This window comes from Dermacentor silvarum, chromosome 1 (genome assembly GCF_013339745.2).
Source record: "Dermacentor silvarum isolate Dsil-2018 chromosome 1, BIME_Dsil_1.4, whole genome shotgun sequence".
NCBI classification, from domain to species: Eukaryota; Metazoa; Arthropoda; class Arachnida; order Ixodida; family Ixodidae; genus Dermacentor; species Dermacentor silvarum.
The window spans coordinates 298,845,556-298,872,947 of record NC_051154.1 but is presented as its reverse complement, the minus strand read 5'-3'; the positions used below and the strand labels follow the sequence as shown (position 1 = coordinate 298,872,947).

The 27,392-nt window shown below is 45.6% G+C and overlaps 1 protein-coding gene across 1 annotated transcript; it reads right to left on the bottom strand.

Moving 5' to 3' along the window:
• Positions 1 to 694: 694 nt before the first annotated feature.
• Positions 695 to 26,575, bottom strand: LOC125942946 (ATP-dependent RNA helicase DHX30-like). Its single transcript, XM_049661220.1, has 8 exons — positions 26,442 to 26,575; positions 25,715 to 25,925; positions 23,997 to 24,224; positions 16,398 to 16,460; positions 13,766 to 13,991; positions 10,542 to 10,846; positions 8,384 to 8,625; positions 695 to 983 (listed from the first exon to the last, which is right to left on the bottom strand). The coding sequence occupies exons 1-8, from the start codon at positions 26,573 to 26,575 to the stop codon at positions 695 to 697; spliced, it is 1,698 nt and encodes a 565-aa protein (XP_049517177.1).
• Between the last annotated feature and the right edge of the window lie 817 nt (positions 26,576 to 27,392).

Here is a 27,392-nt window from a genome sequence, read left to right as displayed (position 1 = left end):
TCCCTCTTAGATATGCGCCGCGAAACATTTCCTCTGTATGAGAGGATGTGTGCGTATTTGCGGCTATACCCCAAAGAATCCTTCAAAAGGAAGGCTGAATCTTGACAGCTTTAGAAGGACTTCGTTTCGCGCAACGCGGCGTCTAATTCCAGCTAACTGTATGCTGCCGTGGATGAGATTCCCTTTCAGTATATTACAGCCCGAGGACAAAAGCAAAACCATTTGTCTGGCATGGCAACCATGCCACCACGTAGGAGTGTCAAGATTACGTTGTAGCTTTTAAACTTAATAGGGCCTCACTAACTATATTTTAGCAAGTTATGGAAAAAAAAAATGCATCATGACAGTGAGAAAGAAATTAGACTACACGGCACATTCACTTTTGCCCATCACCATCGCCCAGAAAATCCATGTTCAAGGAATGAACTCTGCAACACACTTCGATCACAATCAACTGTATTTGTAACACATATGACAATACTCATTCAAATATATAATAGAAATAATTAAAAAAATTACGAAAGAAAAGCGCTGGCGCTCGCCGCATGCGGGGCCACAGTTTTGTTGCATTACCATCGCAGGGGTCGCCGCTCGGAGACAAGCTCGTAGCGCTTGCCGAGGACTTCCACGACACGCCTTGCCCAAGCTGACCACCACTTCAGCGTAGCGGGGCCCTCAAATCGCTCCCATACGCCTAGCGAAAGCATCGTCCCAGTGAAAGGAGCCCCTTAAATGTCCCTGGTGACGTAGTCGACAGCGCCAGCACCGTCAACTCCTCAACGTAGAAACACACAGCTGAGGTGACAATAAGGCCGCCCGCAGAGCCAGGAACTGTGGTGCCACAATAGCTGGGACAAGGTGCGGCCGAGTAGATGGCAGGCACAAGTGCGGCGCTGCACGGAGACGGCTGCAGCCTGCTGCCATTGTGCGCCGTTCCGTGCCTACAACGCCGTAGTGCCTGCGCCTCTGGGCGGGGTGAGCCTCTAGAAGACAAGAATGCGAGTGTCTCTGAATGAGCCACGAAGAGCATCAATGTCGCTAATTGCATGTGTTATCTCTAGCCAGCACAGGAAATATCAAATTCGTTACAGCAGATGAACGCACAATATGGTAATGAACAACTCATTGCATGGATTTAGCGTGTCTGAAACTGCCAATGACGTTCTCCGCACAGGTAATGGAATATACTTCAGAATACTGATAATTCTTTCATGCCTTTCGAAAGAATGATAGGTAGATTTATGTTTTAAACTTCTAGGAAAGAGGGTCTTTCTAGGAAGAAGTTCTGCTAAAGGAATAGTTAAATACTGACAAAGCTTTAGAAAGCGTGACTGTAAAAGAAGGGATGATGCTTGGAATGCACTATAGCAGCATACACCAACATGGATGAGTACGCACACTTTTCTAGTTACTTCAAACAATTCTGCATCTAATCGGGCAGGGTGCTTCAAAACGCTATGACTAGTGCTTGAACCATAGCCGTCGAGCAACCACGGTGGGTAAAAGATTCATGAAAGGAAAGACTGTCATTCACCCGAATCATTTGCTTCGAGTTGTCGCTTGATTCGTCTTCGTGCTGCGTTCAGCTGGACTCCTGGTTAGCTCAGATGGAAGAAAGGCCACACAGGAAGGGCGTTGGTACTGGCTTCAATTCGTGAACCAGGACGAAGGTTGCTTCAATAGTTAAGCTTTCATTTATATCCAGCTTTTGTGTCCAAGTAGCAGCTAGTGTCCCAAACGGCTACGGCGCAAAGCTAGTGCGTTTTCACTGGAACAAACGAGCTTGTCACGAATAACTAAAAGTAAACATGGTGAATGTTGAAAAAGCAGGTGACAGACCCGTTCCAGAAAACAAGCCACACGAGACAAATGCAGTAATTAGGCTGTGGAAAGCTTGAATTTTTCATCCACATGGTTAAAGATCCAGCAATGGAAGTCTGTGAAAACGACGAACGTTTCACTCGATTTTGGAGGCAAAAACTGTCACTGTAATAAAACTAAGGCGGCTATCGAAATGGTCGGTAAAATGTATGTAGTCCGCATACTAAGCTTTCGATCGATGCCTATCTAAGTTCTCCGCAATTGGCGTAACACTGTTACCAAAGCGATTTTTGAAACAAGGCGAGCTAACGGTGAAAAAGATTTAAAATCAGGAACGATTATTTTTCTTTTCTTCGGTCTAATCATGCATAATCAGTGTGTATACGCCATTTCCGATGAAGAGTTTTAATGGTTTTCCAGACGTCGCGTCACAGACAAGCGAAGTGGGCGTGGCCCGAAAAAATTTTTAAGCAATTGTGGAGTGCTGATTGCAGAAATGGAATAGAAAAGTTTGGTATAGCGTTGCGTTATAGCGCCCTGGATTTTCGGTTACGTCAGGGCCAAACGGGGCGAAATCGACTTACCTAAAGGAATAACGAATTAGTGCTAGGCATTCCTTTCTCAACAGGACTCGTCGTACTTTCAAAACAGACGGCGGTGACTTAACGAGCAAAACATTATTCTGTCTTACCGCCAAAATTATTTGCCATTTTTTATATAACTTTCTTACGTAAAAATGGCTTAGTTTAAAGAAGGCGTGGGTATACGAACAACATGCGTGCAAAATATCACACTTGAAACACAAACGGGCGCGTTTGAATTTCTAGAGAAATACGCGTTCTTGACACCGAAAGCGACAAAAACGCCTCTCACTCGCTGAAATGGAGCACCACTCAAAACACTGATAACCAGCTTGCTTGGCGCTTTGGCAAAATATGAGAGGAAACTTGGAGCCCTTCTCTATGTGAAGATGGAAGACCAGTGAAGCTGCTGTTTTTTTTATATTTATATTTTAACTTTCTTTATATTGGTGGTTACGTTAAATGGTTGAAAAGACACAACACGTAACTTCGTTCCGTCGCCGCGTGCCGTACGCTGTATGTGGAAGTGAAAGCGAGTTTAGGCGACTACATTCACCCCACCTTCCACCATTGGCCGCAGCAGGTGGGCCGCTGCGCGTTTGGCTCCTGGTCGCTTTCGCATCCATTTGCACTGTCTAGCGCGACAGCGCTCCTTGAAGTCGCGCTCTTTATCTTCGGAGAGAGTGACACGGATCTTACCCATACCGAGTCCAAGGGGCAACTGATGACGTCGTAAGGGAAATGGCTACGTCAAGAGAGAATGAGGCACAGCTATTGGTTGGTAGACTATTACGTTTTATCACTGACATTTCGACACGCATCGTCATGGACTAGCGTTTCGCAAAAGCGTTCATCGCTCCAGCGCATTTTGTCTCTTTCGGTCCCACGTGTGACAACGATACTTCAAGGGTGCGTTAGAGGCCCCCTAGCCCAGAGGGGTATGTGCCAATGATCTTGACCCTTCCTGTACAATCACCAGGTTTGGCCCACATGACAGGGGGTAAGTGCCATTGCGCCTGATCCCTTTTGCACGATCACCAGGATTGGTCCATTTTTTACTAATTGTTTTTCTACGCGTCGTTTTGTCCGCGGAGGCGATACGCCAGAACCTAGCCATATACAGCTTGACTGTTAAAAAATGTCCTGTTTCTTTTTTTTTAATCTCGTGCCGTCTAAGGTTTTCCGGATCCATGCGCGGTGGTGTCCGCTTTGTCCGCCTTGTAGTCTGCTTGTCTACTGTTCCGGCTGCCGTGAAGGATACACTGTAATCTAAGACTCCCCACATTTTGGAATAATAGTTCGTAGTACTGAGGCGTTGTTAACATGACACGGAAACTGAATAACGATGATTATTCTGAACATTACGGTAGTTGTGAAATTCGTAGTACAGAAATATTTTTACATTGAAACTATAAGATGTCAGCAGGGGATTTCCAAAAAGTTGGATTATCTGAAAAGTTCGTTAGTGTGGTGTTTCTAGTAACGAGCTTTTGCTGTATGCTCTATGGTAGAATAAACTGCATACTACAATATTCCTATGCTGCGTCATTGGTTACGACTAGGAGTGTGCGAATACCCAGTTTACAATTTAGAAACAAATGGAAATAATGAAAACCATGTAGGAATTGAACAAGAAAACTATTGGTTCTAAATGAAATGTTTTAACCAGGAGAGGTACTAAAAAATTACGTAATTTTATTGCAACGCCAGAAAATTATACTTTTTGGTCAACAAAATTATCTACTACAACACTTTTTCTTGACAGTACCACAACTGCTGTTATTGAATGTCATGAAGGAAGGATACCACATTTTTGCTAGTATAACCCGCACCAAAAATTCAAAAAATGAAGCAGTAAAGTTGGGGTGCGCGTTTTATGCAAATTTCGCCTTAAGACATGGCATAAGCAGCGTGGCCACAATGCGTGGCCATTGTATCGCGGCCTAAGTGCAACAATTTAATTGAATTATGTGGATGCGCGTGCTAAAACCATAATCAGAATGTCAGGCATGTCGTAATGGTGGACTCCGGATTAATTTTGACCCCCTGGAGTTCTTTATTGGGCACCTAAATCTAAGCACACGAGCGTTCCTTTATTTCGCCCCCGTGGAAATGCAGCTGCCGCAGTCGTGATCGAAACCGCGACCTCAAGAAACGCCATAGCCTCCTGGTTAGCACAGACAGCAGAGCAACCGTCCTGGACAGGTGTTTGTCCCGGGTTCGATACCATGGCCAGGACACATTTTTCAATTGCGGAGCGTTCTTTCTTAAAATTGCAGTATGGGTTTTCTTTGCAGCTTCATCCTATATTCAAGTAGATGACAATTTTCCCTTTCATTCACAACTCTTTGGACAGTATGGCTATAACTCGCAACTTTCAAAAGGCGAAAACAATAAAAGGAGAAAAACTATCGTGTCCTTCGATTTACGAGCACGTTAATGTACCCCGTGCAGTAAAAATTATTTCAAAGTCCCACACATGCGCTGCCTCATAATCATATCATTGTTTTGCAACATAAAACCCTAGAATTTTGACCTTTACAAAGTGGAACTATTTCGCTAAGACCATCCTTGATCTGCATATAATCAAGTGACGGAACTCAAGCAAGCCATGCAAGTCTTCGGGCTCGCGATGAAAAAAGTCGCTATATTGAGTCGCTATAGAGAACGAACAAGGTTCTCTGTAGCTTGTTAAGTTGGAATACTAGTTTCATTTATTGGGTATTCTTAATAGTTCATAGTAGTTCTGTGCCTATGTTATTTTTTCTTTGCCCTCTTATACTCTTTCATCTGCATCCATGTAATTATAGAGCATCTTTCCCCACCCTTCTATGACTGCAGTTATTTTGTGTCCTTTCCATCACTGCGTACTTCAGGTGTGCATAGAAAAGTGAAACCGTTAAGAAGCCTACGGTCTTTTCCTTTCCTTTGCGCCGTCGTACTTACGATAAGTTAGCGGTGTACTGTCTCCATTATACGACCCAATATAGGCAGGTTATAGAAATGTGTCGTTTTTCGTATATGACTCAGTACAGAGTTGTAAACTTGATGCGGCATTTTTTTCTTTTCTCTTAAATTTCCAACCAGATGTTTGCTCTTTTGGTACCTGTAGATGTATACACAACATTCTCTTACCAGCTTTTGCTGTAAAGTCAAAGTACCCACGGATTGGACTCTATAACGCAGCCTAAAACGCCCTCCGCAAGTCTCAACTTTGGTATTGAATTTGAGGAAACATACAGAGCCTCTCTGGTGAAATAAAAGCACCCTCCGACGTACCTGTCTTACCGTGACGCATTCGGAGTACGAATAAGTACTTGGACTCATTAAATACGGGCCGAAACGATCGATATTACGATCCTAAAGTTAGGATTTGCCAGATGATTCGAATTTCACCAGTAAGCACGCATGCACCTTAATCCTATGGTAACTACAATAACGACCCCTTTAGTGTCAGTGGCAGTTTCAGCGGAGCTTAGGGTACAGTGCGTGCGTTGAACACACAATTAACTCTCATAGAAAACACCTGTTTTCTGCCCGGCCTAGGAAGATTTTAAGCAATAACGGTACTTCACCATCGCTGATTATGGTATTTACCTGATTCTAATGCGTGCCTATTGTTTTTATAGGAAATTGGGCCAAGAATTGCCTGCGCGCTACAAGTGGATACGGAACGTTCTCGACGTTCGGTCACGTTACCGCATAACAATACTGTCATGCGGCAAAGCTTTCATCAAAAACCGTTAGACGAAGCTCACTTTAGGAAACCGGTTGCCAGTGTAAAAAATCCAGTGCACGTTAAATTTCTGCGGCGTTTGGGAGATCTAATGTAAGATCTACGTTAGTTTTCAACTTTGTATACATAGAAAGTGGGTGCACGTTTGATTAGGGGGCGTTTTAGATTCGGGGCAAATACTGCAAATTGAACCAGCGTTTTCGTGTTTTCCAGCATCTTGTTTAATTCGACCAGCCGGATAATTAGGTCAATTTTGTCGGTCACGTCAGGGTCGCTTAAATGAAAGTCGGCTGTATGTCATAAAGCATACACCTTTTACGTACCGAAAACGGAACCGATTCACACAAGTTTTACAGCAAATTATTTAGGCAGTTATGACGCTTGCCAATATTTTTTGCACAATTTAAAAAGTTCGGACCTTCATTCAACATACACAAAATACCAACATCTTGTCCGCGGTACACCAATGCATTTGGAACCACAGTATAACGAAGTTTGCTTATTCACGAGTTCGATATAACGAAATTTCAGTGCCGCCTCGAAGTAATAGCGACACAACAAATGGAAACTTCCGTAATGTCAAGTTTCAGGGACTTCAAGAAGACACTGACGAAGCATTCACTTCTAGCTGCCAGCGCTTTTCGTGATAGCGTCGTCCCACTGTGGGGGACACTACCAGCCGTGGGGGTGGAGTGGACGCAAAAGCGTGGCTGGTTTCGCTTTGTACTGCTCAGGTGGTGCTATGATCGACACAGCAAGAAAATTTATTTTTTGTCGCCAACTAATAAATTCAGCAAAATAACTTTTTTTCATTCACTGTCCTTTTCTGGCTTCACTGTCACTGTCACATTCACTGTCATTCAGTGGCCTTTTCGGATTGCCCAAGAATTCGGAACATTTTGCGGCCTCTTCCATGCAAGAATCCATCAGCTACTGTAATCACGCATGAAAGATGGAATTTCAATATAAAGAAAAGAAATTGCTGATTGGACCGATTTGTTATATCGAGGTTTAACTGTATAAGCTATAGGCATGCATTCGTCCAACTCTGATAGGGACAAGACACATTTTATGATTTACTTCATTATGTCGATAATTCATTATATGAGTTTAACTCTACTCACACACATATTCGATTGTAGCAACTCTACTGTAGGCTTCACGTACATAAATAGGATGGTATCCGTGTTGATTATATGTAATCTTTAGTGTACTGACTTGTATTCTATCATAGAAACTCTCACACATGAAGGGATGATTTTCAGTTTTACTTTGTTATATAAAATAATTTGCTATATACCGATACAACCACACGAATATTTTTCGATATTGTAAGATCTTCGCCATAAGTTTCTCAGACATAAAAGGATGACACTCTGCATGTGCTAAGTTTTGAAAGCATGATATTTTGTTGATAATAGAGCAGGTTATTTCATAAACATCATTACATCATGATGAAGCTGCAGCTCGAAGAAACGGAGATCGAATCCCGGCCATGGCGGCCCCACTACGGCGTGCCTCATAATGAGATCGTGGTTTTGGCACGTGAAAGCACCTATTTTAATTTTGAAGAAATGAAGCGAGCCAATGTATCATAATGTCATGATGCCTACACCTTTTAGGTGCCGAAAGTGGAACAGATTCGCGCAAACAAGTATTACAGCAAATTATTTAGGCAGTTACGACGCTTGCCAATACTTTCTCCACAAGTTAAAAAGACCAGACCTTCATCTAACATACAAATAAAGTACCAACTTGATAATTTCACGTCAACAGTGCTTTACAGGGACATTGCAATGAAATGTTGGACCACATAAAATAACCTAGGAAATAGCATTAGGAAGATGCGTCACAGAAAGCTAGCAAGAATTTATACCAGAAGTGAAAAGAAATGCTACCATGAGCACACACCAGAAATAGCGCAGAATCCGAAGTGTCGAGAACCAGGGCCTGTCTGGGTGTCCAGGCCCGACAGCAAAATGAGCGTACGCGCACGGTTATGAAATCTGCAGCTTAGTTTCTGGCCACTGCATGCTCACATTGCAAGCTAAGGTGTTATTTAGATGAAGAATTGGGTAACTGCTAGCCCTTACAACTTTGACAATCTTATTTCGATTGAGCCGTACTGCTTATCTACAACAAATTTAGCTAATGTAAAACTTTGTCGCAGTAGGTCCTTTCAGGAAGAAGACAATTTTAGGTTCCATGTTGGCCCAGGATATGCGTGGCGCTACCGGTTTCTCACCTGCGTGCAAATATTGGAAGCTGTAGTCTTGCACGCTGGTAGTACTTCCATGACTTCTCAACCTTCGCCATGAGCTCACGGTCTATCCGAAGGTTGGACTTGCTCGACACTGTGAGCTGCCGTCCTGTCATGATGTCGTAAACAGTTCTTTTGGCGCCGGCGTTGTCGGGCACCACGTCACTGCCAGATGCCTCCTCTTCGATTTCGTCATCGGGCAGGTGTGGTGCATTGGCTACAATGGTCTAAAGAAAGCAACAATTTTCTTTAAAGCTGTGATGCTGCCTAGTTGGCAATGTATGCAACGTGGTAGCTTTTTAAGAAGCAGCATACGACACAAAACAGCTCTAGTTGCATACAATATTTGCCATAAGAAAATACAGAATCACTGAATCCGACATCGTTAAAACATATAAAGAATCATCATGAACGCAATATTTCTGAAAGAAAATAGCTTTTGAACACCATCATACGACGACATCGGAACAACTTGACTGCTTTCAGGTGATCAAAGTTAAAACGTCAAATGAAACTTAATACTGTTATCAGCGATAAGCATTTTAAATTTACTTCAGTATATCAGAGCATTCGTTATATCCATTTCTGGGCGTAATAATGCTACATCCGTGCCTGACTGTAGTGGGTGACAACTAAACAATACGATGCAGCATCAACTACAGGTCAGCCAGACTCCAAGACAATTTGTACAGATGTGCAAGCCAACTGACTTCTTATTTCAGGGATGTCAAAGTGGAGGCGAACTTGTTTCAACGTCGGCATCTCTGTGGGACTACACTTCGGACCGTAGAGGCACACAACACCAGTGCAACAGTTTTATAAATGGAGCTAGTAGAGAATTCTTAGGCTGTCACCAAGCACAGTTGCTGATTTTCATGTATTGTTTTGGAGAACTAACAAAGTGTTGATCATGTTCCCCATTTAGTGCTGGGCTCCTTCTACGAAGCGGGAAATGTGAACAGCGATTTTTTCCAACCGAAGGAGCGCACTTCAACATGGAGTGCATACGAGCCTACTTATATTTGATTCAAACTCACAGGAAATGCAAATTTTTTACTAAATTAGCACATCCTTAAATTATCCCAAACAAAGTTGTGTGTTTGAATTGATATGCACACCAGGTCATGTACAAACAGCCATACAACCTGGTCTACCGGAGGAGTAAAAAAAAAGTGCGATACCTACAAGTTACCTGGTTGTCAGTGCCATTTTATAGCAGCAGTAGCATTCAAATAATCAAATGTTGCTCTTTCGTGTCTTGTAAAGGTTCTCTAAACAGCCAACTTTCCGATGTTGCTCTGTCTAGGAATGCCAAAACGTTCTAGTTACCTAAGTACTGGTTCGAATTGGGCACTTTTTCAAAAACCACTGAACACACGGTGGACAAAATAAAAGTTTCTTTTTCAGGAATAATTGAATTTGATCATCGCGAGCAAACTGCATTGTAAATGCACGACTTAAGGAGAAAACTTTTGAGCGCCTGTGTCATACAATAACATGTGGGTGCAAAACATGTAAAGGAGGAAAGAGGAAAATAGGAAAAGAGGCAAAGTAAAAACAGGGAAATAAAGAATAAAATCACGGTTACTGAAAGCCCTACGTAGAAGGTTCGCAGTGTAGCAAAAGGTATCTGCTTGGAGCGCCCGCTACAACAACGGTTACAGCGAAGCAAATGTTTGTTCGCTCACAACTTGAAGTATGTAATCTAGCAGCAAATTGTAAGAGCAACTTGACACATTCTTGACACAATGGCACACTTTAAGAGGATGACTGAGTTAACTAGACTAATCGAATTAAAAGGATGAGTAAGGAAATGCCAATTAAGAGGATGAGTAAGTGAAATAAGAGGATGAGCAAGCAAATTAGGAGGGTTGACTAAGCGAATTAAGGGGGTATGTACGTCATGCGTCCGTCTTTAATGCGTCGGCACTTGGGCTTTCGGCTTCAAGACGTCTTAGGAATAAAATAACAGACCATGTGAATTTTGATCACATGTTGTATGTAAGCCTAGTTGTGCCACCCATGTGCACTTTCTCATCCTATATTTTTCTAGTAATGTTCACCGTCCTGTCTATAGCATTCTAGCAGTGGCACTAATGATGAATTGTTCTAACTTCGAAGAAGTGAGTGAAGCTGCACTTACTTTAAAGTCGAGGACCACCGTTGTTAGGTCGGTGGTCTGTATCTCGGGGCGCTTGAACTGGTCCCAGGAGAGGAACTCATTTTCCGTGATTAGGTGGCATGACTCTCCAGATCGTAAACGACCTGCGCGACCCTCTCGCTGCTGGACACTGGCCATTGACGCGGGGAGCGTACCGAGCAGGCTTACACCCGTGGATGGGTTGAAGCGCTGATCTCGGTGAAGACCAGTGCCTACAACGTACACCACGTCGTCGACAGTGACGGATGTCTCAGCAAGGTTGGTGGACAGGATCACCTTGCGCACATCTGCAGGCAGAAAGAGTGCAGGAAATGTGATGAAAGATGGGTTTCTGAGTTGGTTTCCAGCCAGTGAAAGAGCTTTGCAGGCATGCTAATCATCGTGTTTTTGCCGTAGGTGTGACTCGTGGCAACCCTGTTCCGTTTCAGTAGAATCTGCGTTTTGAGTGGCATCGTCTACGTCCGCTTTGAATTTATTGTGTATGAAACGAATCAATCAAACAATCAATCACTCTTTATTGGCGATAAGAGCAGGAGTGATTCATAGGAAAATAACACCGGATCCTCAATATATTCACTCAAAGGAGATGTCAGCCACGCTTCCTTGCAGAATGTGTAACTAACCGACCTAAGAGACCTTTTGCGTTTTTGAAGTTGAGCGGCGATCTGCTCCTGTCGATGACGAACAGCAGCAGTTTGCACCAGCCATCCATGTGCGCAGCGAGCAAAACTGAGAGCACCCCGCTCATTTTTCCGCCATGGCATGTATTGCCCATCAGATTAATCGCTTGTTTGACAGCACCTGCCAAAACAGTGCATTTCGAATTTGTCGGCAATAAATATTTCGGACAACGCAAGAAGTGATCGCGTCCCCATTAGAAGTGTACTTCAAGGGGCACGGCGTGGCACAGCGTTCGATATATCGAGTGTGGCGATGAACAGGAGTTCAATGTACGCGTAGTACATCGCTATACTTGTGCAAAGGATTTAAAAGGTAATTTTACAACTATTCTATATAGAGAATAATTTCGTTTATCTGAGTTCAATATATCCGGGATTGACCGTATGCAGAAGGTCCCAAGGTTACAAACCGCATAAAAGTAAAGCCTGCTAACATGGTGCAGTCGACTTCTATTAATACGACCCTGAGGAAACAATTATTCGGCGAGTCGGGTTAAGGTACGTTGCTACCTTTTTGGAAATCTTTTTAGATTTTCACCCTAAACTGATTGCTTTGTGTCTGCCTTCAGAAAGGCTGCTAAAAAAGACCCTTCGAGTGTCTAAGGTAAAAAAACCTAAACTAATAAAACTAATTGCAATTTAATAACAAAAATTAGCCGAAATATGTCCGTCACCCCAGCAGTCATAAGTACCGATACTACCACATGAAAAGATGTATGCAATATAAACCTACATTGGCTGCAATGTAGGTTTATATGTAGGCTGTGCAATAACCCTGATATTTGTGCTGTCATCAGTATTAAGTGTGTTAAAGCAGAAAAAAATTGTGTCGTTTCAGGTGGTTGCATTTCAATTGAAATCCTATAACCTCAAAAGTTATTCATGGCTTTCAAGTTCATTGTACAGCTTAATGTTTAGGAAAGAAGCATGAAACGTTTCACTGAACAATATTAGTTTATTCAAAAGTTACGAGCTCTTGCGCAACAAAAACAACTGAAAAAAAGATTTCGAGAAAAACAAGAATAAAAGTTTTCGAAACATTTAATATACATCAATCGAAGGTTGTGAGAGGATAAAATTCACGACGCTCATAGGTGAGTCCCTGTTTAGCTTCCACGAGTTCACCTTTACATCGTTTTGCGTGGCGACATACCTTCAAGAAGCAGAAAAGACTTTCAAACCCACCGCTGGTTCACGTGGTAGTATTTGTCTGATTTTAACATGTCCCTTAATCGAACGCACATCCACATTTTATGGATTCATAGCAGAAAACTAACATAAAAATGACAGCTCTTATGTAAAGTAGAAATCAAATGTGCACCGAATATTTTAGCAACAAAAATATAGCATGTCTCTGTTTATGGCGAAGTCTATAGTCGTTACTCTCGGATCACCTTACGACTGTGTATGAAGAACTACTACGCGCTCTCCGTTCGGTTCATAGGGCGTCTGATATTCTGAATTTATCAAACGACTCCACAAAAATCGCAAATGGGATGGTGGCCCACAACGAAGACTAACCACCTTAATAGCTCATCATGCAACGCATGCGATTTTTCAAATGCCTAGAACATGTGACGCAACTTGTAGCTGATAGATCGACATGTAAAATAGGTTATCTTTTGAATGTGCTCACGTAATCATACTGAATGAAGCCCGTCGTCATCGTCATGGTATGTGATAAATTGTTCTGTTGCCATTAGATGTCGCCATCTTGTGATTGCAATGGTTTTATATCGGATTGCGCTATACCGGGAACCTTAGGCCGAATTTTCTTGGACAAAAAGGTGTGCGATTAAATCGAGTAAATGCTGTAATAAATCATTGTGAGCAATCGTTTTCGCCTGAATATCTTCTTGGGGGAGGCCAAAAATAGGCGTTTTTGACCGGAGATGGCATTTGTCTGACGCAATCACTGTGCCCAAAGTGTGGCCAGAACAGACACTGCACTATTGGATTCATTACTAACGTCATCATTGGGGTCAGGTGTGTGGATGCTGACCAGCCAAGTTTGAATCATGAAGTGAGAGCCAATTTTAGGATCAAAATACCAAAACTTTCGGTCCATAGCTGGATGCCGGCTTAATATGGATGCTGGCTGAGACTTCAGTCTGGATTGAGTTAACCAAAAAAATTATTTACGGGAGTGCAATTACCTGAAATCTACTGTATTAAACTAAACTGGCTGCAAAGCACTACCACTCTGCAAAATTTGACAAGCCAGCGGTTTTTCAATGAGGGATGAGCGCAGAGTGGTAGTATATATCTGGCGCTGTTGTTTAGGGAGCGTTCAGTACAAACAATAAAGAACAGATAAAGCAAAATAAACATATCTCTATAAAGTCAGGCACATTGCCGTAAAAACATGTAGTATTTGATAAATGTTTAATGTCATCGGCCCTGGGAAGCTTCAAAAAAAAGCGATGTCGAATTTGCAGTGAATGTTAAACTGATTACAAGCAAGTAAATAGGCAAATCGATTTCTACCGCCAACCAATAATATGTCCGACCAATAAACAAACCAACCTGCTGGAGGATTTTCAAAGATGTTTTGCTGTTCCTGGTATCGGAGACGCGAGTGCAGCGGCAGAATCCAGTCGTCAAACCTCGCTGGAGCTCGCTCGCAAAGCTCTGTTCGCACCTTGTTGATCTCGTTCCAACCGGGCAGAAAACAGAAAATCGCTTTGGAAGGCTTCATCTCCACGATGTGCATGAAAACGTCGGGAACAATCCGGACAGCGTCAGAACCACACTGCAGATGACAAATTGAGAGCTGTGACAATTGCAGTCCAACTTCGATATAACAAACACAGATATAACGAGTTGTAAGCTATGACAAAGTAAACATAGGAAGGCTCATCACTAATATCAGCATGTAACGAATACGTGATCCTCATTAAGTCGCACTCTGATATTTCGAAATATCTGTCAAGTGGAAATTTTTTTCCAGCAGTGATGTCATTTCATGTTTTTTTCACCCCTTATCTAGAAAAGTTCTTCCGGCAAACTCCGGATATCTCTAAATCCCAACTTCGTAAATACCAGGGAAAAGGCAATGGGGCAGCGTCGCTTGCAATCGCTTTTCAAACGGTGGCGGCGTGCTAGCTGAGCCAGATGCTGCGCCAGGCCGCACTCCCCCGCATCTCTTTGCCCTTCTTTCTGTCCATTACCGCTCGAGGCCACTTGCTCAGCTGGTAGTTGCCACTTTGTTGTGGGCTCACACAGCACCTGTGAGCTGAAGTATTTATCTCCCTCTCGTTTAAGATGTTGTCAGTGACAACATCTTAATTTGTGACCTTGAACAAGATGATCAGGGCTTTTGAGCGGGTGCGATCAGCCCACATGCTACCAAATAGGCACAGTTGTACGAGTCATAGATAGGCAGGGTGCTAGATTATGATATGCGAACATCTAACTAGCTCAAACAGGCTGGGTGACTGCTTGCGACCCTAATTTAAAGGGAATGCCCTTAGAAATCGTTATTATCATCACACAGAGGGAAAAGGGGAAGAAGGGGCAATGACACTATTTTAGTTATTCTAGGGACTGAAGCTATGCATAGCAGACATGGAAGGCGGCAATCGGACGAAGTTGTGCATGGCGCGGCAGTTGAGAACAGATCCAGTAATCGGAAGCGTTTCACACAGCCAGAACTTCTAGACAGCCGTTTGTGCCGTTACCTTTCGAAACACTTCTGCGGTCACAATTTTTTCTAAAACGAGGTCGTCCACAAAGAACTGAGTGACTGGGTGTGCCTTGCCCCGAATCATGATGACAGGCGCAGTAAAGTTCAGGTTCTTCTTGGTCCCACTCCTCTACTTGGGCGTCCGAGACGCACCGCCAGAGACGATGTACGCGAGTGACGAGTTCTGCCACTACGAATAGCGGCGACGGGTTCGCTGAGTTGAAATAGACTCCGATGACGATTGAAAAAAAACACTTATATTCACAACTATTTACAAGAATTTACAAATACAAATACAAAACACATACAATACGGAACTGGTACACATAGGGCGACCCTATATCGACATAGTCGATGGTGCATAGCACCGAAGTTTGTCCAGAACGCTTGGACGGGGCAACGGGGCCACGTTTTCAACCCTTCGGTGCCCCGCCCAAGCATTTACCACCCAATTGCCACCGAGTGGCTGTGAGTGGTCCGCCGACGCACCAATCACGAATCCTGTGCTAGGATAGTCTTGTTCGCCGGCGCTTCCAGTATTGCGCTTCTTCCAAGCGCCCTTTCCTCTACCACCTTTTACGGTATCTTTCTCCCTAACCCTCAAAACAACATACAAATAACCACGTTCCAAGAAAGGGGGGGGGGGGTGACAGATGCATAGCATGCGTGCTCCCGCGCAACGCCACAGCGCCCAGCACAATGGGCTCAATGAAATCCAAACAAGCAGGCAGCACCTGCAAGCCAAAGTGCTTGACCTTTGGTGTGACCCCTTCCCCGCTCGCACTTACTAGAAAAACTGATCGCGCTGTCAATGCGGGCATACGTCAATGAAACCTGGCGACCGACACTTTGGGCTCACGTACCCCTATTCAGCAAATGCTTGCTCAGAGAAGCTCTTTACAATGGTCAATTGGCCACGGTCTCCGAAACGGGTAGTCAAAGGCGGTTACCGTGCAAAATGTGCTCGTGGTGAATAATGCACACTGCATTCACGCTCTCTGTGCCCATTACCCGACCGGCACTCGCACATCAGGGGCCAGCGACCCTCACGGACATCGAAGCTTTTGCTGTCAGGTCGCCTGCATGCGATGTACGTGACGAATCACCGATATTCCCTCTTCTTTAGGTCGCTTTGTGTACTCTCGGGTGCCAGTGGCTTCGGTACGCACCTTCTACGTTTGCTCAGTGCCAGCCGGCTCTACTCACCTCACCACGTGTCAGGTATAATGGCATGTCATGAGCTGCGCCTCTGCCTAATCTCGGCACCGTCGCCGCGATGGGCGCCCACCACTGGCCCCTACTCCTCCCATTGTATCTCTCTGGTCAAGCGACGATCATTGACAAAATGCGCTAGCTGTCTCTTCCCTTTCTTCGCAGCAGTTTCACTTGGCGAGACCAGGTTCAAGGAAAACTCCCATCTTAAGCCCTCCGAGCAGCAATTAAATTAGCTAGCGCTTCTAGCAGCAGGCTTACAGGCGCGTCGTCGAAGCACTCCGAAAACTTCTCAGTGTTGATTGTCGCACTCATCAGAATCACCTGGCGGATGAAAAAAAAGCACGCAATACACCGCTATAAAATTTCTTCAGCAATCCATTTATACCTATAACACATTCAGAGCCTTTCAATATAACTTAAAGAGGAGAGTGGTTTACAGGGCATTTGACATAAATTAAAGAAAAAATTTCAGGAGCAAATGTTGAAATACACAATACTTTGACAGGAACACATTAGGTACCAAAACAGAAAAAACAGGTAAACAATCACAGTGAAACGGCACTATAGTCTGAATGTTGACCAACGCATCACGAAACAAGAAACTATCACTGATAGAAACAATGGTTACAAAAAGGTGGTTTCACTTCAGTGAAGTCCGAGGTATGATATCACAGAGAGAATGTATTTGAGTGCTGCAAGAAGGGACATGAACCTTATAAGTAGGAGTGTGCGAATGCTCTAAAATTTCGAATGTACTCTATTATATGAAACGAAAAATTTAACATCCATCCGTATGCAGCATGAAGCTACAACTTTTCCTTTCATGAACCTTCCTGTACCTCGCCGAATTCTGCAGAATTGATTTGCCGTTGATAATATGTTTAATATTCGTATTTATTTCGAGAACTAGGCAATAAAAACAACTCGAATATATTCCTGGTTGTGCGGGAGAAATAATGGTTCTTAGCGTTTATTTCTCTCTTAGCTAATAATATGTGTTTGATTTTGCGCAAAATTTTGTGATCATTTCGTGCCGCTGGCGAAATTTCGCCTGTAAAGCACGCTCAGCCGCTGGATGCATACGCATTGCTATAAAACCAGCCTCACAGTAGCAAGGAGCATGGGTTCGCGGAAAGCAAGGGTGGATTCTCTTGCAGCGGCAACCCCAGTCCGCGCTTATCGCTTGACAAGAAATGCGATGAGTAAGGGGCTGGCGCAGGGTCACGTGCCTCTGAGATTCGACGTTGCATGATAAGGCACAGGTTTTCCTGTGGAAACTACTAGATTACCACGGACCCTTATCAGCAATCGGCAACGCGTAAACGAAGCGCCGCCAAACCGTGATCTCTTGATAACGGTGTAGTACTCGCTGATTCTTTGCAACATTGCGTGGCAGCAGCGCATGGTGCAGCGCTCTCACCATTTTGGGCTGCGTTGACAGGAACGCTTGAGCGGCCGTTGTTCCCATGGTGGATAGACAGGAGGTCGTTCCAAATCGTTGAAACCACTGACCTACACTATCGTGCTGATCAGTGGTTCAAACAGGCGTAATGCACGTGGTGATGCACGCGGAATTACGCAAAAATGAGAGTGACGCGATCGTTGGATCCGATATCACACCGGTGCACGCCCCGCGCTATGCTACTTATGCTGTACGCCTCCTCCATAGAGGCGTGCCTTGAAAACGCGTGACCATGCGTGAGCTTCCGCGCGGCTTCCGAAATCCGCCCGCAGTGGTCACTCGCTCATGTTGAAGGCCGTTTCATCATTGTGGTTACACTGAAGTGGGGTGCGCGCTGCCGTGTGCCATGTTTGTTCGCACTTACCTGCTTTGGTTTTTCACTCGTGTGCGCTCTTTTTACCATCACTGCGTTGCAAGCGTTTGTTGTAAGAGTAAATATATTGACGCGTGCTCTATGTAGACATTTAGACTACTATGACGATATGTGCTTTAACGTGCTCCGTGTAGTGGAACAGGGGGCACTTGAAGACGAAGAAGACGTCTGTTGTTCTGGTGGTCTTTTCGAACAGGCTGTTCCGCTGTGGTCTTGCTCCGCCGTTGATGTCTATTGTTCGCGTTGAACCGCGACACTGGTGGAGGTTCTGGGTACACAACCCTGCCTGATGCTCCGGACTCCTCCTGGGAGCCGTTCATCCAGCCCATCTGCAATTACAACTCATGTGCATTGCTTCAGTCGGCGGATGCTAGGCCTTTCCCCCGAGCTCAACCCCCTACAAGAACGCTCGTCCGAGCCCTGTCTACCTCTGCCAATGGCAACCGCCAGCCTCCCACAGGTTCCACGAGTTCCACAAGACAACCCTTCTGCAACCACTGTTTCCCGATCGCTTTCATGGTGGCGCACATGAAGATGTTGAAGACTGGCTTGACCAGTACGAACGTGTTGCCAAGGTCAATGGGTGGGCTGCTCAACAAAAGCTCTCCCACGCGTATTTCGCCCTTGACGGTAGTGCTCGCACGTGGTTTGAAAACCGCGAAGCCAGTTTCGCTACATGGAATGATTTTCAACACCAGCTAATTCAAACATCTGCGAGAGTCGATCGACGGGACCGTGCCCAGCAACTAATTGAGCTGCGCTTTCAGAAAGCCAACGAAACTGTAGCGATGTTTGCCGAGGACATGGCCCGCCTGTGTCGTAGAGCTGACCCTCACATGCCCGAGGAAACGAAATTACGCTACCTTATGCGTGGCATAAAAGAAGAACTGTTCGCCGGACTTGTACGCAATCCACCGAGTACCGTGGCGGATTTTATAAAGGAAGCCGCTGCTATTGAACGCGCACTCCATCTAAGGTGCAGGCAGTACGATCGCTTGCCCACCAGCACTCCTATCAACGCCACCGCAATGACCGTTAGCAATCAGAACTCCCTTCGTGATCTAATTAGGCATATTCTTCGCGAAGAACTCTTCAGAAGATCCGGATACCAGCAATGGGCACACCCATGGCGTCAGTCGCTGAAGTCGTACGTGAGGAAATTAGGCAAGCGTTCTCCGCAGGCGATCCTGGTTACGAGCAGCGTCCCCTAAGTTATGCCAACGCTGTCCGACGTCAACCAGCTGTTATGCCCATGCGGTCGCAACATCAGCCGCCGAGACCCACACTTTGGTCATCACCACCAGAGGAACCTCTCAGACACCCACCCGTTGTGCCGATCCCGTCCTACCGCCAGCCGTCATCCGCTGAATTTTGGTCACCGCCACAAGACGAGGCTTCGAGGCGCCCGCAAATTCGAAAAACGGACGCATGGCGCACGGTTTATCGCCCCCGCTCTGTTATCACTGCGGAGGCATCGGCCATATTTCCCGCCATTGCTGGTATCGCGACGCCTCATTTCGACCTCTTCAGTCCTGGTCTGACGGTCGACGCACCAGTGACTACATTCCACGCCGCGACAACGCTGCTTTTCAAGGTCCTCCGGTGGCGCGCACTCGGAACGATGACTCTCCGCCTAACCACCAGAGCAATTTTGGCCGACGGTCACGCTCTCCGTCCCCTGCTCATTCATCTTCACTGAATGGACGTGCCTTTGCTGACCTCCGGGGAAGGAGGTCGCCCAGACCACGCCGGGGAAACTAACGGCGGCGACCTCTGGGGGTAAGGTTGCGGACCGGCAACAAGACGACGAAAAACCCGCAATAATCCCGCCTCAAGACGCAGTGAAACCGACACACTCTGATACCGACGAAATTGTGAGCGCAGATCTTATTGTTTGCGTTGACGGAAAGCAAGTGCGAGCGCTAGTCGACACTGGTGCCCATTATTCGATAATAAGGGAAAGCCTAGCCGTTCGTCTTAAGAAAGTAAAAACGCCCTGGATGGGACCCCACATAAGGACTGCGGGTGGGCAAACTGCTCACGCCTGCTGGAAGCTGTACGGCGAGAATTACCATAGGAGGTTCTTCCTTCGTGGCAACTTTCGTCGTTCTTCCAACTTGCTGTAAAGATCTGATCATAGGCATGGATTTTTTACGGGAATACGGCGCCATAATCAACATCCCGGATCGCTTGGTTACGTTCCACAAAAGCCCTGATTTATTTCCCTGCTTAACACCGCAACACAACTCCTTTCGTCTAACCGAAAACGACGTGGTCGTCCCACCTCGGTCATGTATCCTTGTTTCGGTGGCATGTGACGTACTGTTTTATTGTGAAGGAGTTGCAGACCAAGAAACCCCCTTGTTATTTACTCACGGTATCTCCGTTGCTCGAGGCAACGTAAATATCACAGATGGGCGCACGAACCTGTTAACAAATTTTAGCACCGAGCGACGGCACCTACAAAAGGCCACGGCTGTGGCTTACTTTGACGATGTCGCTGATGTTCGTGGGTGCTTTTCTGTACTAGAAGAAGCCCATGCGCAAGACCCAGCACCTGTGCTTCACGTAAACACTACTTTAACGCAGCTCGAGCGAGAACGACTTCTTGCGCTACTGGCTGAATTCCACGACTGCTTTGCGTCGACGTCAAGAGTCGGTCGGACGCCCCTAACCAAGCACCGCATAATCACAGAGGATGAAGTGAGAGCGATTCACCAAAACCCTTATCGTGTGGGGTCAAAAGAACGTGAAGCGATACAACAGGAGGTAAACCAAATGATTGAAGACGATGTGATTCAGCCTTCCAAGAGCCCCTGGCCATCGCCTGTAGTTTTGGTCAAGAAGAAGGACGGCAGCTTGCGTTTTTGTGTGGATTATCGAAAGCTAAATCAGGTTACAAAAAAAGACGTGTATCCGCTTCCCCGCATAGACGATTCACTTGATAGGCTTCGAAACGCTCGTTATTTTTCTTCCATGGACTTAAAGAACGGGTATTGACAAATTGAAGTAGACCCGAGAGACCATGAGAAAACCGCTTTTGTCACGCCAGATGGACTATACGAATTTAAAGTATGCCTTTCGGCTTGTGCTCTGCACCTGCTACTTTTCAATGGCTTATGGATCCCGTGCTTTCGGGGATGAAGTGGAAAACCTGCTTAGTCTATCTCGACGGCGTTATAGTGTTTTCCGCGACGTTTGAAGAGCACATTGAACGGCTTGAAGCGGTTCTGCAGTCTATACGGTCCGCCGGCCTCACCCTAAAGCCGGAGAAATGCCACTTTTACTTTGCCGAGCTAGAGTTTCTTGGCCATGTCGTCAGCCACGCGGGAGTCCGCCCGGATCCTAAAAAAATTGCCGCTGCCACACAGTTCCCTGTTCCTTCTGATAAAAAGGCTGTCAGACGCTTTCTGGGCCTCTGCGCCTATTATCGGCGGTTTATTGAAGACTTTGCTTGCATTGCGTCACCGTTAACTGGCTTCACGAGAGATGACGTTGCGTTTGTATGGGGCGACGAACAGCAAGCTGCATTTAACGATTTGCGGAACCGTTTACAAACGCCCCCTGTGCTGGCCCACTTTGACGAGACAGCTCTGACAATGCTTCACACTGATGCCAGCAATGTTGGTCTCTGAGCTGTTCTTGTGCAGTGCCAGGAGGACACAGAAAGAGTGATCGCCTATGCAAGCAGAACGCTCTCACGCGCAGAAGAAAAATACAACCGAGAAAGAATGCCTCGCCTTGGTATGGGTGGTTACAGAATTTCGCCCTTATTTGTATGGTCGCCACTTCAAAGTTATCAGCGACCATCATTCACTCTGCTGGCTCACAAATCTGAAAGATCCTTCCGGACGATTAGCACGTTGGAGCCTGAGACTGCAAGAGTTTGATATGACGGTCCTGCACAAGTCGGGGAAACGGCATACCGACGCTGACTGCCCGTCTCGGTCACCCATAGAATCAGCTCCTTCGACCGATGAAGAGGAAACAGCATTCCTCGGCCTTCTCGACACGTCTACCATTGCAGAACAACAACGTGACGACCCTGAGTTGCTTGGCCTGATTAATTTCTTGGACGGACGAACTCAGACAGCACCTAAGGCTTTCGCAAGAGGATTACCATCGTTTTGCTTAAGGAACAAAGTTCTATACCAAATGAACTTCCGATCGAGCGGATCAAGCTATTTTCTTGTCGTTCCTACTGCTCTTCGTAGGGAAGTACTGGAAGCATGCCACAACGAGGTCACTTCTGGGCATCTAGGATATACGCGAACACTGAACAGAGTGCGACAAAGATATTATTGACCAGGACAGCCCGTTGCCGTGAAACATCACGTTCGGACCTGGTTAGATTGTCAGCGGCGCAAGTCACCTGCAACGAAACCAGCCGGTTTGCTCCAACCCGTTCAAGTACCGCAAACGCCATTTGACCAGATCGGAATGGACCTCTTGGGTCCACTTCCTACCTCTATTATTGGTAACCGCTGGGTTATTGTAGCAACTGACTATATTACTCGCTACGCCGACACAAAAGCTATCCAGAGAGGCACAGTAGCAGAGGTTGCCCGATTTTTCGTTGAGAATGTTGTGCTGAGACATGGCGCACCAACCATCGTCATAACAGACCGAGGCACCGCATTCACAGCCGCGCTTTTAGATCACGTCCTGATGCTCAGTGGCACAACTCATCGAAAGACAACAGCCTACCATCCACAAACAAACGGACTAACAGAGTGCCTGAACAAAACACTCTAAGACATGCTTTCCATGTACGTGAATATAGAGCACAAAGATTGGGACGAGATTCTGCCTTATATCACGTTTGAGTATAATGCGGCTAAACAAGAAACTACACGGATGACTCCATTCAGCCTTGTCCACGGACGCGAAGTAAGGACGATGCTCGACGCCATGCTACCACACGAACCTGACGACATTGACACGGATGCCGATGCGCTTACGCAACGTGCAGAAGAAGCCAGGCAGCTCGCACGCGTGCGAATACACCTGCAGTAAGAATACGATGCAGGTCACTATAATGCCCGTCATAGGCCTGTAACGTACGACACCCGTGACAGAGTATGGGTCTGGATGCCTATGCGAAAACGGGGACTACCCGAGAAGCTGCTGAGGCGATATTTCGGACCTTATAAAGTGCTCCGTCGGCTAAGTGACGTCACATACGAGGTTGTTCCAGATAGCCCTTACTGCACAAGGCGCCGCCAACACCGTTCTGAACTTGTGCATGTAGTGCGCATGAAGCCCTACGTCAGCGAGTGACTGTCCGAGGGACTTTCGTTTTCACCAAGCGAACTTATTGTTTAGCATCGGGGCGATGCTCTTTTCGAGGGAGAGCAAATGACGCGTGCTATATGTAGCCATTTAGACTACGATGACAATGTGTGCTTTAATGTGCTCCGTGTAGTGGGACAGGGGGAACTTGAAGATGAAGAAGACGTCTGTTGTTCTGGTGGTCTTTTTGAACAGGCTGTTCCGCTGCCGTCTTGCTCCGCCGTTGTTGTCTCTCCTTCGCGTCGAACCGCGACAATACTTAAAAAAATTCGTTGTATCTGGAAGCAGTTTTACCATGCAGAGACGGAAAATGATAAGTGCTCTGAAATGTGGTCGTTATAACCAATAGCTTGTTATATCTGGGATCGTTATAAGTGGGTGCGAATGTATTCGTGCCACGAAAGGTGTTTGCTCAGGGCGAACTTCTTGAAATCGCATGCTAGAGTTGCTAAAAGTGCAACTGAAACTAGAGAGACTAAAGGATAAGTTAACTCTGGCCCAACTTATTCAGCGTCAACATTGACGTCGGAACAAGCAGACGATCGTCGCTGCAGCAATTTGAGGGTGCGACGATTACTCGAGGAAAAGAATTCCAATTATTGTTGGCCAACGTGGGCGGTGTGAGCATAAAGTGAGGGAAATGGGCGACAATCGTAAATATGCATAAACATTAGGAAAAGTTCGGGGAGAGTTAGAAGGCATGTCGCTACAAGAATGAAGAAAAGCCCACCTTGAATGTACGGTGTATTGAGAGCACCTCTCGAAGGAGCACAAGCAGGAAGTTGGTACAGACATCGTGTTCATGGGCCTCGTCAACGATGACGTGCGACAATCCTTGCAGTTCGACGTTCTGCTGCCAGTGCCGCAGCTGCATGCCCGCTGTACAGAAGAGTTTGCCTCCGCGGCTCGTCAGCAGCTGCTTCGTGAGACGGACATGGAAGCCGACGGTGTCGCTCAGCTGCAGGAATGAAAATTACCTCATGCAATACATTGACATCTGCATTGCAATGTTACACCAAGTACAAAATTAGGACAAACTTATAAAACTGATTAGGACCAAGGACAAACTTATAAAACTGCGCTTCCAACATACCAAAAGTCACTGCAAGGTGTCTTGCTGACCTTTACAGTTTGGCATATGATGCATAAAAAGGAAATACAGTTATCAGCCTTTTGCTGCATAGTTTTAAAAAACAGATTCTTGAAAGAATGCTCTATGAGTCAATACTGATTCCCCGTTTCAAGATAATGAATTGCATACGATCGCACTACAGTTGATATAAAATTGCAACATTAGTTACAGGCATGACTATACTACCTGTGCAACACGCTAGATTGGGTGGCCTTCCGTGAAGCCGAGCCGCAGAAAAAGTATAAACTTGTGCATGACCATCACCTAGCTTAAACACTGTATACATGATGCAGAGCTGCCCACAATGTCCCACCAGCCACTTCATCAGCAACTGGCAAATTTTAATCGCAAGCATTCTGCCTAGGTCACTAGTTCTAACCAGTGCTCCTTGCATGGCAGTCGGCAGCCAGAGTCGCAGTTTGCTATGTGGCGGCAACTATATTCACACCTGCCATGTTTGCATCAGAACGCAAGCGGATTGTGTCTGAAAAACTGAATGGCACATTGTCCGCCATCCATTGTTTCGGGTGGCCATTGTTATAGGGGTAGGTGACGGAGTCCGAGTAAGCGTGCAGGTGCGAAAAAACAGGCGTCTGAAAAAATTGATTGGAGATGGTACTTGCAAGTTTTTGTCAGCAGAGTAAGTATAATTTGAGCTACTTCAGGGTTCCACGGGAGGCGGAAGGGTAAATTCCACCCACCACTCCGGTTGACCTCCGAACACCTCGGAAAGGACTCGGCAATTCGAGCAGTTAATTTCTGTTTAAGTTAGTTAAGACCTGTTTAAGTTAGTTAAACAGTAGAAACGTACCGTACATTTATCTAAAATTTATCCAGTTTGTCGGCAACTCCTGTCGTGTGTAGTAGTGGCGTTTCTTTGCCTTCTTACGTCGCCTTTTCCCTCTGCCGCCCTCCCCCCATGCATGTGGGCTGTGACCAAGAGTAGCAAGGTTGCTGTTCACTCATTTCATGGCTGCGTCGGTTCTACCACATGCTCTGCTCGCTCGCTCTCCCTACCTCCTGTCTACCATTCTATCTACCTCCACTCTGGACTGTTGTAATGTAATGTAGTACAAATGTAAGCACTGAAACTTCTGCAATGCTTTTGCGGGGGGTAACGGATAATTACACCAGGCAAGAGTCATAGTGACAATGCAATGCAAAGGCTGAAATGAATTTCTCATGTCGCATTTCCCCTCTGCCGCGCTCCTGCTATGAAGCACCAACCAACGTGGTGTGCAAGACAGCGACAGCAGCAGCAGTGCAAACGTCAAAGGAAGAGGCGAAGAAAGGTTTACTTAAATTTATTTACCAACCTCTTCGTGCCGCTTGAGAGCTGCCCGCTTTGCCATGGAGATTGCTGCAATCCTCTTGCGCTGGGTGACCACGATACTGCATCTAGAGCCTTGGCCTCCACGAATGTAGTCCTCAAAGATGAACTGCGCAGCCTGTGTGGTCTTCCCAGATCCAGTCTCGCCACAGATCACAACCACATGGTTACGGTTGATGACACTTACAATGTCCTCCCTGCAGCGTGGAATGTAGGTCATGTGCTTTTTGAGCTTTTTAGTTTTCGTAAACATGGCCATGCTCTTGGAAATTCCACTCAAAGTGCAGCTGAAATTTCTTATAATAACAACGAAATCCCAGGTAACAAAAATACCTTCATTATACAGTTAAACCTTCACATAACGAACATCAATATAATGAAATTCTCAATATAACAAAGTATGCAACATTCTATACTTTTTGTCCATAGAACATTTCGAACCTCAATATAACGAAGTGTTTTTATGCCGCCAGTTATATCTCGATATGAAGAACTTTAATACTGTATATTTATGTTAAGTTGTCTGCAGTTAATTTCATTTTTCGGTTAATTCAATCGTGAGCGAAGTCCCCGCCTGGCGCCCATGCATTTATAATGTCTGTTTCGACAACAGTTGGAGAAGCAGTAATTTTATTGAATGAGGCTGCTGCAGGTCTTCGGTGTTTTTCCTGGGAATCAGTTGGTCTTACAACGCGTGTTGCCTCCAGTCTTACCTCACGTATTTGCTGTCGCTGTTGCTCTCAGGATTGATGCAGTTCAGCATCGTCCACACACACGTCTTCGTGTCACGAGAGTGGGTGTGCGGGTTGCCTGCCAAGACGCCGAGGCTGTACTCGGGAGAAACCATTGCGCCACACTCGGCGACTAGGCGAGTCATGCTCGCGGCAGCTTCTGCTCCAGGCGAACTTTGCTTCTCCGAACTGCGTTGACAACGCATGACAATATTTACCACTGCTTTTGAAACGCGCATTCGTCATACAAGGCTTCGCGGAATGCTGCAGCTCTTCCGAGGAAAGGTTTTCTGCTTTATTGTAAGTAAACTGCGCCTTCCGAATCAGAACAATGATGAACTCATCATCCATTCGGAAAATACGAGAGATAGATTCTGGCAATCCAGTTGTTGTGGTGTTCGATTCTTGTGCTTTCTTTCCACCTAAGTATACTGCCGTTGTCTTGTCATTGTGCTAAATATACGTAGTAATCTTGGTTCTGCAAATGCCTAGCTGCTATGTAGCAAGTTCTAACCTAATTTATCCTAACAAGATTTTGACACTTGGTGTTAACCATGACCATAAAGTGATTAAAGTGCGGTAGTATACGTTAGGATTTTCTTTACGTTTTCTTTATTTAAGCATGACTTCATTCCTACTAATGAAGGAAGGCACAAATAATAGGAAAGGTATATCTTAACACAATACGTCGCCATTGCACTATATCGTATGCCACCGCCTTTCTTCTGCTACTTCTTCGTGCTGCAGTTTCCAGCATCTCGGTTGTGTGTTCAATACTGGCATTATTTTATGAACGGGCGGAAGCCTGGACTTTATTTTTTGACTCCTCGCTGTTGTCTATGTGACTCAGTGGTGTCGGAAAAGGTTTCCAATACGACAAAACAGTCTCAATTCCCGTTGTTTGGCTTATTTATTCCTACACCATTTATATGG